Source organism: Monodon monoceros, unplaced genomic scaffold (assembly GCF_005190385.1).
Source record: "Monodon monoceros isolate NGI ecotype Baffin Bay Population unplaced genomic scaffold, NGI_Narwhal_1 Super_Scaffold_6, whole genome shotgun sequence".
Classification (NCBI taxonomy): Eukaryota; Metazoa; Chordata; class Mammalia; order Artiodactyla; family Monodontidae; genus Monodon; species Monodon monoceros.
In genome coordinates, this window is record NW_021703783.1 from 97,626,205 (window position 1) to 97,641,019 (window position 14,815).

General features: G+C 52.0%; 1 protein-coding gene across 2 annotated transcripts in view; it reads right to left on the reverse strand.

The window, feature by feature from the left end:
* The window catches only part of CERK (ceramide kinase), a 50,596-nt gene that overhangs the window by 15,835 nt on the left and 19,946 nt on the right, over positions 1-14,815 (reverse strand). For both annotated transcript variants that reach the window (XM_029204793.1, XM_029204794.1), the window contains exons 2-6: positions 10,860-10,973; positions 10,001-10,123; positions 4,884-5,009; positions 2,749-2,812; positions 371-516 (exon numbers count right to left, since the gene is read on the reverse strand). In XM_029204793.1, the coding sequence (XP_029060626.1) occupies positions 371-516; positions 2,749-2,812; positions 4,884-5,009; positions 10,001-10,123; positions 10,860-10,973 (573 nt within the window). The remainder of the gene's footprint in view (positions 1-370; positions 517-2,748; positions 2,813-4,883; positions 5,010-10,000; positions 10,124-10,859; positions 10,974-14,815) is intronic.

Here is a 14,815-nt window from a genome sequence, read left to right on the forward strand (position 1 = left end):
GCCGGCCACCTCAGGACACGGCACGGCCGTCCCGTCCCGCTCACACCCCAAGGCCTCCCGCCCCGACGCGCAGCCCCCCGCCCCGGGTGCCTGTCACTTCTTCCAGGACACCGCCTGCCCCCCAGGCTCCCCTTGTCCTGCACTGTGCTCTGGGCCTCCCCCATCCCCCCCACTGCCAAACGGCCAACGCTTTGAGAGCAAGGACCGCGCCCCCAGCGCCGGGCAGGAAGCAGGCGTCCGGGGGGACAGCAGGACCCCTTCCCGCATGCAGCGGCGGTCCTATGTCAGGTGCGTGGAGAGAAGAGCGCACCTGAAATAAAGGGATGAGACTCAAGGAAAACCCAAGGGTGGCCCCTCCCGGCCCACGTACCCGCGGGGATGATGCCAATCCTCAGCGGGCTGGGCACGAGCGCCGCCCGCGGCTGGTCCTGGTCCACGCCGGCGTCCCTCTGCGTCCTGCCCACCAGGCCGTGCAGGACCTCGCTGAACATGCCGTCTCCGCCCACACAGACGATGCTGCAGGAGGAACACAGGGGTCAGGCCCTCCGCACCCACCCCGCACCACCAGCCCCCTCCTGCGCTGGCCTCCGAGCTGCCACCCAGGCCGCAGCTGTGCCCGTGCCCCGTCGGCCGGCACAGTCCCCACCCATCTCAGTTCACTCCCCGCTCCCGCGGCAGACCTCTTCAGACCCTCCGTGTCTGCGTCCCAGCCCTGCAGGGAGAGGCTCCTGATGCCCGCCGTAGCCACACGGCCAGGCTCTGACAGGTCGGGAAGGGCAGGGCCTGGGGGACCGGGTGAAGGGCAGGGCCTGGGGCCAAGCTGCAGCGAATGCCCCTTCCTTCCCTAGCAGGCGAGGCTGACGAAAACCAAGCAGACAAAACATGGGCTCAACAGGCTTCTACCCTCTGCCTTCCAGTCCCCGAACAAGGTCTCCGGAACTCGGCCTCTGGGGCAGGTGGCCTCTGGGGAAGGTGAGACGTGGCTTCTTCCCTCCCTGACGCTCCCCCACCCCTCCCCCACTCATGACCCACTCCCGCCGTGTGACCCTAATCCGCCTCCCTGACCCTTCCCCCCTCCAGGGAGGCTCTTCACACTGCCTGAGGTCCCCAGTGGCACAGCTGCCCACTTGAGACCCTAGAGCCTTCTTGGGGCCCTGGGATGGGGCACAGGGACACTCAGGACGCCGCCACTCCTGGTCACAAAGCTTGCCCCTTAGCCTTCACGCTGACCCAACTGGAGGGGGCCCACAGCTCAGCTGACATCCCCCATACCAAAACCCGCTTCAGCTCATCTCATTGCTTGATGACACTTGGTGAGGACTCGGTCACGGGGACCAGCCGATTCTCCCCCAAACGTCCTGGAGAGCAGCCCTGCTGCCTCTGCCACTGTCCAGCCCGCTCTTGCCCAAGACCCACAACCTCTGGCAGCTTCCTTGGGTCCAATCCTCATTGCTACTTGCCACGCAGCTTTCAAGAGTATCTTTCCGGGGCTTCCCTGGTGGCGCAGTGATTAAGAATCCGCCTGCTGATGCAGGGGACACGGGTTCGAGCCCTGGTCCGGGAAGATCCCACATGCTGCGGAGCAACTAAGCCCGTGCACCACAACTACTGAACCTGTGCTCTAGACCCAAGAGCCACAACTACTGAGCCCACGTGCCACAACTACTGAAGCCCGCGTGCCTAGAGCCCGTGCTCCACAACAAGAGAAGCCACTGCAACGGGAAGCCCGCGCACCGCGACAAAGAGTAGCCCCCGCTCGCCACAACTAGAGAAAGCCCGCGCACAGCAACAAAGACCCAATGCAGCCAAAAATAAATAAACAAAATAAATAAAACAAAAGTATCTTTCCAAAACACCCGAGCCTACAGGACATCTATGTACAAGCTTTCCGGGGATCCTCACCACCTTTCCCCAGCCTCATCTGTTCATTCACGGAGCACCTGCCGCGTGCCAGCCCTGTGCCAGGCGCCGGGGACAGCTGTGCACAAGGCAGAGGAGGCTGGCTCTCCAGGAGCTGACATGCCAGCAGGTACAGACACAACACAGATGCAGAGTCACACTCGGGGCCGGTGCCTCCTGCGGGGACGAGCACGGCACCCACTCTGCACTGTCGCAGCCAGAAACGCACAAGCGGGTCCTGACCGAGAGGAAACCTCAGACAGACCCAGAACCAAGGGACATGCTGCAAAGGCACTGGCCTGTTCTCCCAAAATTCAGCCACACCAAGAAGGCTGAGGATCTGGTCCGGGTCACGGGAGACTAGAGACACACCCACTGAGTCTGAAGGCAACGTACGATCCAGGGCTCTTCTGCCTTAGGGAGTAATGGGACAGCGGGCAGAGTCTGATACGGACAGCAAATGGGTAACGGCATTCGTATCAGTGCTAATCTCCTGGTTGTGATCACTGCGTTTTAGTTCTGTAAGAGAATATCCTTGCTTTTAGGAAATATACACAAATATTTAGGGACGAAAGCTGATCATGTCTATAACATACTTTCAAACGATACAGAAAAACTTTCTGTACGTAGGTGGTAAGACCGAAAAGGAAAACAAAACTATTACACGGTGGTTTTCCAAGGAGAAGAACACGACTGAACGTTTCTGCCTTTCCTAATTTTCTAGAAGAAGGTTTATTTTACTTCTACAACTAGGAAAAAGGTGTAAGGAGAGGGAGTGAATAAAATGAAGACAGATGGGTAAAACTTGATGAGAATTGACTATTAGTCAGATGAAAGACGCTTACTTACCCATCATATTTGTCTATATTGAGCTCATATAAACTCTCCTTGGCATGGTTAGCACGCTCAGTAACTGTGGGAAAAAAACATGTTACGTTAGAGAGTTTACACTCAAGTCTGTGAATCCTCTTTAAAATGAAAGGCAAGTCGGGGCTTCCCTGGTGGCGCAGTGGTTGAGAGTCTGCCTGCCGATGCAGGGGACGCGGGTTCGTGCCCGGTCCGGGAAGATCCCACGTGCCGCGGGGCGGCTGGGCCCGTGAGCCGTGGCCACTGAGCCTGCGCGTCCGGAGCCTGTGCCCCGCAATAGGAGAGGCCGCGGCGGTGAGAGGCCCGCGTACCACAAAAATAAAAAAAGGCAAGTAAACCATGCTTTTAAAATGAGGTCCTATAAAATCTTCAGGAGGGTTTCCTGTAAGAAATTCCTCCTCTGATCTTACTCAAATTCCTTTCATGGACAGGGATGCTGACCTCAGGGGAACAGGACCTCTCAGAATACACTCTACTGGGTAGGACATCACATTCTTGGCATTTTAAAAAAATTAATTAATTTATTTATTTTTGGCTGTGTTGGGTCTTCGTGACTACGCGCAGGCTTTCTCTAGTAGCGGCGGGCGGGGGCTACTCTTCGTTGCGGTGCGCGGGCTTCTCATTGTGGTGGCTTCTCTCGTTGTGGAGCACGGGCTCTAGGCACGCAGGCTTCAGTAGTTGTGGCTCACGGGCTCTAGAGCGCAGGCTCATTAGTTGCGGCACACGGGCTTAGCTGCTCCACGGCATGTGGGATCTTCCCGGACCAGTGCTCGAACCCGTGTCCCCTGCACTGGCAGGCGGATTCTCAACCACTGCGCCACCGGGGAAGTCCCACATTCTTGGCATTTAATTGCCAACAAATAATAACTTTTTTTGGAAGAGATTATGTCTTCTATTTTATAGTTTTCCCTTATTATCCAAGGGAGTTGGAAAATTACAGAATATACCAAAATGTAGAAGAAAGAAAATGTTAGTCCATAGTCTGTATACTCACTGTAACAAAAAGTCTCTTAAAAAAAAATTATTAATTTTTTTATTTGGACGCACTGGGTCTTAGTTGCGGCACGTGGGATCTTCGTTGCCGCGTGCAGGATCTTCATTTGTGGCATGTGGATCTTTAGTTGCAGCATGTGGGATCTAGTTCCCTGACCAGGGATCGAACCCGGGCCCCCTGCATTGGGAGTGCACAGTCTTAGCCACTGGACCACCAGGGAAGTCCCAACAAAAACGCTCTTGAAATTCACTTGTACACACAATTTTGTGTCCTTGTTTTCCCAACATCTTATCACAATCCCTTTTTCATCATTAAAAATTCCTTGTAAAGACCATTTTAAAGAGCTACATACTATTCCTTCAGATTCACCACAATTGTATCTTTATGCTTCCTGTTCCAGGGTAAGTGGCTCCCGGTGTTTTGCTTTTATAAAAATGAGGCAACGGACACCTGTGTACCTCGCCCTCTGTGTACAGCTGATGGCTTTCTCAGGAAAGTTTAGAAAACTGTAAGATTGGATAAAAACCCCCTCCTTTTTGAGGCTCTTGACCCGCACTGCCAAGTGGCCCTTTAATAAGTTTACACAAAACCCTCAAATCTCTGAAGGGAGAAACCGTCTCCCTACACCCTCCCAGCATCTAGAACCTGCTCTGAAACTCGTTACTGCAAACGTGGCATTGCATCGTGTTTCTTAAAAATACCACTTACTGGTGAAATGATTTCTAAGCCTTACTAATTGCTTGTATCTCTTGCAAGAATTTTCTGTCCATAACCTTTGTCCTTTTATCCTTAGTGTTTTTCCTGAGCGCTTTATATGCTAATACTTGGCTAGAACAGTCTACGTTCTTTACTTTGTATTCTTCTCATTCTGGTATGCCAAAAACCCCAAGATTCCAGGTTGTTAAAATAATCTTAAACAGGGAATTCCCTGCCGGTCCAGGGGTTAGGACTCGGTACTTTCACTGCTGGGGCCCGGGTTCAATCCCTGGTCGGGGAACTATGATCCTGCAAGCTGCGAAGCATGGCCCCAGAAAAAAAAAAATCTTAATCCAATAAGGATCTTCCCCGGTGACCATATATGAGTCATTCTCAAATTTACTTCTACAGAGACTTTGCGCCTTACCGATGATCTCGGTGGTGATGGAGGCCAGTGTAAACAACGGTGCCACTTTTCTCTCATAGATCCGCTTGCCTTGTCCTTTCCCTCCAAACGGATTGATGAACACCAGTAAGTGCTTTGGTCTAGACGCTGCAAGACAGCAACACCGCCTAGGTCACAATGGACGTACATGATCAAAGTGAAGAACTGTGTTGCTGAGCAAAATCAAACCACAACGGCTCTAGAGCGCCGCCTAGTGGTGTCTGACAAAAAGCATTTTTAAGGTAAAGAACGGTGCTCAAGAGCTTCCTCATCTCTGAAAAGAGAAAAAGCACAGCTCGTGAGATCAGGCAGGTGCCCTGCACATCGGCCAGGGGGCTGGCAGCCCCGGGGATTCAGGATCCTGGCAGAGAAGGACGCTCTCTCCTGATGAGGAGTGAGTCCTACCGGGTGTAAATGCTGGGAGCAGCAGCCTCATTCTTCTTCATGCGAAGGAAAGTGAGTCTGCAGAAAATGCGAGAAGTAGATATACAGCACGGAGCGTTGGGAGAGAAAGACAGACGGACAGGCACAGGGAACGCTCAATCTGGAGATGGACGGAGAGACGGAAGGATGGCAGGATGTCCCTTCCAGAGGCCCGGCTAACCGCCGACACCCAGGTCTCCTGAAACACCCTATTTTCTTATAGCAACCTCCACATTTCTGCTTGGGTCGGTTCAAGTAGATTCTGACACTTAAAAACCAAATTTAACCAACAAATCAATAAAGGTAGCAAGAAAATCGAAGCCCTGGGTCCACACAGAATCCCACACACGAACGCTCACGACAGCACCATTCACAGCAGCCAAAACGTGGAGACCCACCAGGCGTCCACCAACTGACGGCTGGGTACACAGAACGTGACCAAAGGAGCATCCTTCAGCAACGGAAAGGAACAGCTCACCGATGACACTTAACCGACGTGAATAAATACCAAAAGCATGATGCTGAGAGACGGAAGAATTACACAGAACAGCCCCTTTTACGTGATTCCATTTATGTGGCAGAACTAACATGTGGCAACAATGACGAAAAGAAACAAGCAGACTGGTGGTCGTCTCTGGACCGGCAGGGGAGGGTCATGAGGAAACTGGGGTGGTGTTAAGTCTTACGGGGTCTGGGTTACATGGGTACACGTATGCTTCAAAACTCATTGATTTACACTTACCATCTGTCCATTTCACCGTATGTAAATTCTACCTCCGAACTGAAAACAAGTACTGACCTCTAGGTAATGACACGCGTGCTGAAGTGTCTGAAGGGTCATGCCCTGACGTCTGTCACTTACTGGGAAACACAGCAAACGTACCATTAACTAATGGACGGGCAGAGAGACACAGACAAAACAAAACCAGCAAAATGTTAACAACTGCAGAAGGTAGGTGGTGGGGGTATGAATGTCTACGGTACAATTTTTTCAATTTTTCTGTAGGCTTGAAAATCTTCCTAATAAAATATTGAAGACAATACACAATAGAGAAAAATCAAAGCCAAAAGTCTATGCTTTGAAAAGATTCATAAAATTGATAAGTCCCTAAATAAAACTGATAAAAGGAAAAAGGGAAAAAACACAAATTAACAATATCAGGAATGAGAAAGGACATTATTTCAGAACCTACAAATATTACAAGTGAAAGGAGTTATTAAACTTATGCCAATAAATTTTATGTAAGAGACACATTTCTCAAAAAATACAATTTACCAAAAGTGACACAACAAATAGAAAATCTGAATAGTCTGCTATCTAATAAAGAAACTGAGCCATTAACAGAAGCCTTCCCACAAAGGAAACCCCAGATGGTTTCACCACTTAATGCTTCCAAATATTTAAGGGGAAAAGTGGCCTCAACATGATAAAAATTCTTCCACACGACAGAAGAGAAAGAAGCACTTCTCAACTCTGTGTACATGACCACTGTAAGCTTGACGGCAAAGCCAGACAAGCACGTTTACAGAAAGGAAACTCATAGGTCTATTTCTCCCCTGAGCCTAGGTGAGAAAATCCTACACAAAATATCAAGTCAAATCCAGAAATGCACAAAAAGGGCAAACACATCATTACCAAGTAGGACTTATTCCAGGAATACAAAGGCTTTTATACAAAATACGAGGAGAAACCAATGTTTTTCAACACGTTAACTCAAAAAGAAGAAAACCATACAATCATCTCAATAGATGCAGAAAAAGCACTCATCAAATTACACATCCAATGATGATTTTTAAAAATTCTCAGAAAACTAGGATTGGAAAGGAACTTCCTTAATCTGGACTTTAAAAACTTACTTAAAAAAACCTGGGGTTTCCCTGGCGGCCCAGTGGTTAAGACTCTGCCCCCACTGCAGGGGGCACGTGGTTCGACCCCTGCATACCACGCAGCGTGGCCAAAAGACAAAAACAAAACAAAACAAAAAACCTAAGAAGCATCATTTTCGACTGTGGGATGTTGAAAAGTTTCCCCCAAGATCAGGACAAAGACCCTCCCCGCTGCACTGGAGGGTCCAAACCAGGGCAGAAGGGTAAGAAAAAGGAAGAAAAAGGCATAAGAACTGAGACGGAAAAAACAGAATAGTCATTATTCACAGCTGACAAAAAGAATCATCAAACTAGTAAAATTAATCAATGAATTTAGCAAGGTCATTGGATGCAAGGTGAAATATAAAATCCAATTAAATGTCTACATGTGAGCAAAAAATAAATAAAAAACCAAAACAATAGCACCGCGATGCGGTGGGGAAAGGACAAGCTTTCCCACAGATGGCATGGGGTGAGGCAGGTATCTATATCTAAGGAACGTGAACCGTGACCGCTTACTTCACACTGCCTACACACATCACTTCCAAAGGGACTGTAGCTCTCAAAGCAAGAGGTAGAACAAAGCTTTAGAAGAAACCATCTTCGTGGCCTTGGAGCAGAAAAGCTGTCCTAAATAGGACACAAACTAGCCACAGAGTTTTTAAAAAAGATAAACAGAGCTACGTAAATATTAAGAATGTCCATCAAAAGAATGGAATGAAGAGAGCGAAAACACAAGCCATCCAGTGGGAGACGGTACCTGTAATTCAAAAATCCAATGAAAGATTCAGATCTACAATATGTAAAGAATTTCTACACATCATTTAGACAGACAGACAACCCAACAGAAAGATGGGTAAAAGACTTGGGACAGACACCTCACAAAAGAGGATCTCCAAATGGCCCATACACAGAGCCAGTGAAGTTGAGAAATGCATTCCTATCAGGGAAATGCCAATTAAAACCATAATGCAAGACTACTTACACCCACCAGTGTACAATTTTAAAGGTGTGGTTAAGGTGTGGGACCAGCAGAGCTCCGGTCCCCTGCTGGTGGGCGTGGCCCCGGGACCTCCAGTTTGGAAGGCAGTGTGGCCGCGTGCACTGAGGCTCAAACACGCCACCAGCCCAGCAAGTCCAGTCCCACGCGTGCACCAGGAGACGCGTGCGGGAGTGTTCAGAACAGCTCCGCTCACGACGGCCACGTCAGGAGGCCATCCAGCGGCCATCAACGGTGAAAGGGCTGCATAAACGACCAGACACTCATCCCCTGGAACACCACGCAGCCCAGAGAACGGGCCACCTGCCCCGCACGTGACGACAAGCTGCCGGAGGGCCAGACACGGGAGTGTCGGCTGTGATCCGACCACACGAGTACAAAACGAGCCCAGGTGTCTGCAGTCAGGTGATCGTCACCTTTGGGCAGCGACGGCAGGGGCCCTGGGGCCCCAGGGGGCTGGCAGCGTTGTCTCCCGATCTGTGTGCCGGTTACCCGAGGGCGCTCAGTGGGTGAGAACTTCTTTGTGTCGAGTTATACCTCAATTAAACGTTCAGTAGTAACACAAAGGGACGGAGCAGCCGGAAAGCTGAATCACAGGGTACTTTTAGATACGAGTAGATTATGGCAGATGCACGGCTGTGGAAAAAGTCCCATTATTCAGTGGGGCGCAGGTTCAGAGGGCTTCCTCTCGGAGTCTGAGCCTCCAGAACCATCCTATTCCAAAGACTCAAAGTCTCAGGAGAACCACCGAGGACAGAGGAGAGAGCAGGTGAGGAGGAGGGGGAGGTGGCGGCAGAGGAACTGAGGCAACCTCCCAACCAGACTCGCTCAGAAGCCCAGCGGACAAGCAGAGGACAGAGTGCCAGTGACCTGAGATGGAAGGAGAGGTCAGGACGCACTGGTCAGATGGACGGCGGGGGGACCAAACACCCCATCCCGTCCCACAGAATCAGACGGCGAAACGCAGAATCCAAGTCCCGCCACCCACATGCTAAGCCAAACGCGTGCTTTTCCAAGCCGGGAAGTCTCTCTGAAGCTGCCGTGTGGGAAGTACCTTCTTCAAACAAATTATAATCCACCCTTTTTTAATCTAGAGGCCAAATTAATTTTCAAAGATATAAAACCAACCTAAACACATGCTCTTTCGTTTCTGTGGCTGACGCCTGCACTGAGTTGAAGGCTGTGTATGAAGATTATATTCAAACAGGTTAGCAGAGGCAGACTACTGTATACGGGATGGATAAACAGCAAGGTCCTGCTGCAGAGCAGAGGGAACTACATTCAATATCCGGGGACAGACCGTAACGGAAAAGGGTACATGTATGTGTGTAACTGAGTCACTTTGCTGTACAGCAGACGTTAACACAACACTGTAAATCAACTATGCTTTGATTTAAAAAAAGATCATACCCAAACAACACGAAATAGCGTTCCAGACCCAAAATGAGTTGACACCTACCGTTAAGTGTGACAGACAGATTCTGGCCGCACGGCAATAACTCACAGCTCAGATGGTCAGACACGCCCCAGGGGGACAGAGATGCCTGCCCCAGGCACCTGGTTTAATCCTCCATTCACCCGAGTGCAGGCATTGTCACCCCATTTTCCAGGAAAAGAAACCCAGGCCCAGAGAGCCAAGGGGCTGCCCCAAGCCTCGCGGCTGTCAGAGCAGGTACCAGCGCCCTGGGGGCCAGGCTCTGGGCCCCACACCACGTGGTCCTCTAATCAGTAAAGCACTCAAAAACCACAGCCACTCATCACATCCGCCTTGGTTACAGGAAGCTGTGCCGAATACAAACCACGCACGTACTCAGCTTCTCCAGTAGCTCCCTGAGGGTCTGCAACCACAGGTGGCACAGCTGCTCCTCAGGACACCAGAAGGTCACCTGCGCCCACCTCCAGCGGTGCTGCCGGGCCCTCCTCACACGATGCACTGCACAGAGAACACACGCCGTGAGCCTGCGGCCCTGTGGACCGGGGAACACACTCCCCTCACACTAACCCCAGGTTCACACTCAAAACGCCCCAATGGTCCCCTTTCCTTCTGACTAGTAACTTCCAAGGTATATTAGGGAAAAGATCCTATTTCTCAGGTCTTTTAACCCACGTAAAAAAAACAATAAAAAAATAAGAAAAAAAATGAATATTAAAAGTAGAGCTTGGGACTTCCCTGGTGGCGCAGTGGTTAAGAATCTGCCTGCCAATGCAGGGAACACGGGTTCGAGCCCTGGTCCGGGAAGATCCCACGTGCCGCGGAGCAACTAAGCCCGTGCGCCACAACTACTGAGCTTGCGCTCTAGAGCCCGCGAGCCACAACTACTGAGCCCGTGAGCCACAACTACTGAGCCCGCGTGCCACAATTACTGAAGCCCACGTGCCTAGAGCCCGTGCTCCGCAACAAGAGAGGCCACCACAATGAGAAGCCCATGCATGGCAACGAAGAGTAGCCCCCGCTCGCCGCAACTAGAGAAAGCCCGTGCAGCAATGAAGACCCAATGCAGCCAAAAATAAATAAAAAATAAATAAAAGTAGAGCTTGGAAAAAATGATATAAGGACCTTTCTATAAAGGTAAACAAAGGACACAATGAGTTTGTTAAACAAGTGACAAAAAAAGTTCCCTTTCATGTAACCTGCATGGAATTACTGAGGAACATTCAGGCCACGTTACCTGTGAAAGCATAAGGCTTTTCCATTTTCTGCCATTTTCCACTGGTGTAGTGTTTCCCATTAATGTCCGTTTCTTCAACGGTGATGATCTCAGAAATAGGCACAGAGCAGGCATCTGTAAAAACACCACATTCTCACGTCAAGAGGGTTCACGGAATTCACGTGAACACAAGGAATGCCACTCCAAAGTGCTGGGAAACATTCTGCTTTAAAATTCATCAGATATCCAAAAGGAAGAGGACAAGTTATACGTAATTTTAAAATTCAGAGCTAAATAAGTTTGGGAAACTCTATGTCATCAGAAGATGGGATGTCTTATCCACAGTCACCAAATGGAGGCTGTCAATTTTCCAGGCCAGCTCCTGTATCAAATTTGGGGAAAGATGTTCAAGACCCAGTGCCTGTGTTCAGTCTGGCTCAGAAATCAATTGGGAAAGACGCACGTAACAGACCCAGGCCCAGAGTGTGCAGGTGAGTCAGGGCCACACCAAGGCAGGGCGGGTAGGGGGCGGGTAGGGGGCTCTAGAAAGGCCTGGTGGGTCCAACCATCCACTAGGATGCAGGAGGAGAAAGGGGAGACTTGGGTGGACGTAGGGATGACAGCACAGGACAACCTCTACCATGGGAAACCCAGTCATAACTGCGGGCCTGCAGATGCCTCCAGGTAAGGCCTCCAGGTAAGGCCTCCAGGTAAGGCTGGACACACAAACAGCTGTGGGAAACGTGAGGTGACAGCTTGTAACGGCAAGTGGGGCCCAGAAAGAACCCTCCGAGGCCAGCACAGGAACTGGGAGGCGGAGAAGTTGGAAGACAAGCCCCCAGTGTGGACAGGCTGCGTTCTCAAAGCCCACCAGTGACGGCTGGTGGGAGTCACCATCTGCCTTTATACAGACGAGCACGGCAGTTCCTGGCCGGGCCCCAGGCTGGCTGTAAAACCTGCAGTATAGCTCTCCCCACCTTCCGCTACATTCAGCTCACCCAAAGCTTTATCTGCTGCTCGGGTGAGAAGAAAAACAAAAACAGGTAAGGAGGATATGCTATTTTATACGCGCACTGCTGTTACACGTAACAGATGTGGTGATACACAATTACTTTCTCGAAAAAGGCACAGAGATCCACGGGGACGTGAAAACATCAACGCTATCTGCATCCCTAGTCGATTGAGGAATGACACCAACAGAAGCCTGGGGTCTGGCTGGAGGCCGTCCTGGGTGAGTCTGTGCCTGGGGCGGGGACCTCCAAAGCAGGACTCAGCGAGTGACCGCCTCCATCGGCCCCTCCGTCTGCTGGGCCAGGAGCTCAGCCTGAACTTCACGACAACACACAGGGCTCGTCGTGTCAAACTGGGAGGGGTTTTGGAAGCTACCCGATCAGGGTGAGAGGGGTCCAGCACGAGACAGGTTCCTTTCGGCCTCCCTCGCCCGGTGACCCCGAGGCCACGTTCCTTTGCACCCTGCCGCGTGTCCCTTCACGTTTGCAGGTCAGTGTCACACCCTGTTCTGCAAAACCCTTATGTCTAGCTAGGAGGCATCGAGAATCAGAGAGTTCCTGAAAAGTTACGGATGACTCACAGGGTAACCCGCAGAAAGGGTCTATGAATTAGCAATCTCTAGTCTTGTGAATTTAGTTTGACTGGAAGAATCAATCACAGGCCACAGTGGAGGCCACCGGCTGTCCCCTAAGGCGAGAGTGACACTGTAGTCCCCTGGTCAACCTACCCATGCTGGCACGGAGAGGCTTCCCAGAACGGCAGTGCACGCGTGTGAGCGCACCAGGTATAAATTATAAATTCATGGATGTATATAAATAGATATTCTTAGAGGAGCATCTTGCACAGAGTTGATGGTGGGAACTTGGGGGTCACTTTCGTTTTCTGTGTAGTATTAGCATTTCTCTCCCTTTGCTTGCATTTTGCATAATCCTGCACTGCATATGGGATTAGATAAAAAGTCAAAGTCTCCTGTAAAAGATCATGTGATGAGAGGAGACGCGGTAGAGTTACTTCCAGACCAAACTGAACCTGGCCGGTGGCCAAATCGATCCCGGCAACGCATGTGGACAGAACTCACTGGCAGACGAAGGGGCCCAGAGCACGGCTGGCCGCCTCGCCCCACAGCCTGGCCGCCCCACCTGATTCGGGCCAGTCTCTGTACACAGAAGGCACGTCCCTTCCTGATTCCCCGCTGCCCAAGCTGCTCCGGCCGCCCTCTGGAGTCGCCCTCGCAATGTGCACCCTCCTCGGGGCCACTGGGCTGGCTGTGGGTGGCCCTGTCGGAGGATCAGTGCCCAAGGCTCACAGGTGTCCCCTCTCTCTTTGTAAAGTAACAACCCAACAACCCCTTTGAAGCAAACGTCTGAGCAAAATGTTCTGGGGTAGGTGGGGACCTCTGAAGCAGAGGAGGGCTCGAAAGCTGCCCGACCCCCTGGGAGCCTCCCTGGCCCAGGCCCCCCAGTCCGCACCCCTCTGCAGTGGGCCGGCCCGTCACGTAGGGTTTGAGCAGCACGCCCGGGCTCCAGCCACTGATGCCGGCGCCTCCCCTCCCAACATGCTAGACGTTGGCCAACGTCTTCCGAAGGCAGGGGCGCCAACTGAGAGCCACCAGCTCGCACCCACAGGGTTCACGCGAACCCTTAGCAACGCTTCTCTACACAGAGAGAGGGGGGCAAACTGAGCCCAGGCCTGGGGCCACAGGCGGACACCTGTCCTGTTGACCCTGACCACGCCCACGTCACAGAGCCCCAGGAGTGCACCTGGCCAGTCACGTCCACGTCCCACAGGTGCCTCACACCCAAGCATCTACATCTAAACCCATCTCTTCTACTCCCCCACCCCGCTCCTGCATTCCCCAGCCCAGTGAAGGGTGCTCTGTCCACAGGCTCGCGTGCCCAGCAAGCCAGGCTCCTCTCCAACTCGGGCAGCTGCCAGCCGTCCTGCTGGGGTTCATTCCCCTAACTGAGCCACAGACAAGTGTGAATGTGGCTCTGCTCTGCCTGGACCTTTCAGTGTCCACCCGCTGCCACTCAGCACGCGGGATAATTCAACACCCCAGGCTGGGAACGCGGTTACCCGTGCACTTCCGCCCCCGCCCCCCTTCCACCCCTGCCCACCTTCCTGGCAAAGCCGGCAGGGAAGGGGGTGGCTACCTCCTTGCAGGGGCCGCTGCCCCCCACTTGATCTCATTCTAACTCCCACGCCTACACCTGCCCTGATCAAACAAGTATTTGTTTTAACTGCTGGATAATAAACCCCACATACATATGCATGCCGACAACAGAACTTGAAGATTTTCAACCAAAGTCCAGCCAAATTATAAACCGTCTTGCAGGAACATCACCACCTCACTGGCAGCGTTTATAAAATCCTCTCTGCTATACTAAATTACTAAACCAAAGTGCCTTTTTCTGGGTGATTTTTTTAACATTCCTGAGATGAAAAAGGGAGTCCACCTGGGGCAGTGGCCACCCCGGGGACAAACGGAGCACTGGGCACCCCCACGGCAGATCGGGCCGACGGTGGCCGTCCCTGACCAGGAGCCAGCCCTCCATCCTCTCCAGGGGAACAGGATTGGGGCTCCCTCCACCTCCCTTCACGCTGGGGTAAGATCACACGAGAGGCAGAAGACTCCCGAGGCCCCCCAAGCCAGGCAGGAGCCCCCGGCCCGAGCTCCAGGTTTCAGGCGCCGCTCGGATTCAGTGACCCTCCCAGGCTGGCAGTGCCCACTCTGCATCACAGAGGGTCTCGGGCTTACAAGCCCTGCCACTGTGGGATCCCCAAGGTTCGAGAGAACAATGGAACACACCAAGCGTCCTAAGTGCCACCGTTACCGAACCAGGCTCGTCCTGCCAGACACGCAGCAAGCCAAACGCGGACACGCCGAGGTCAGCGGAAGACAAAGGTTTACTTCCAAGGCAGCCACGCGAGGAGGCAGGAGAACAAGCCTTGGGTGCGCCTCCCCA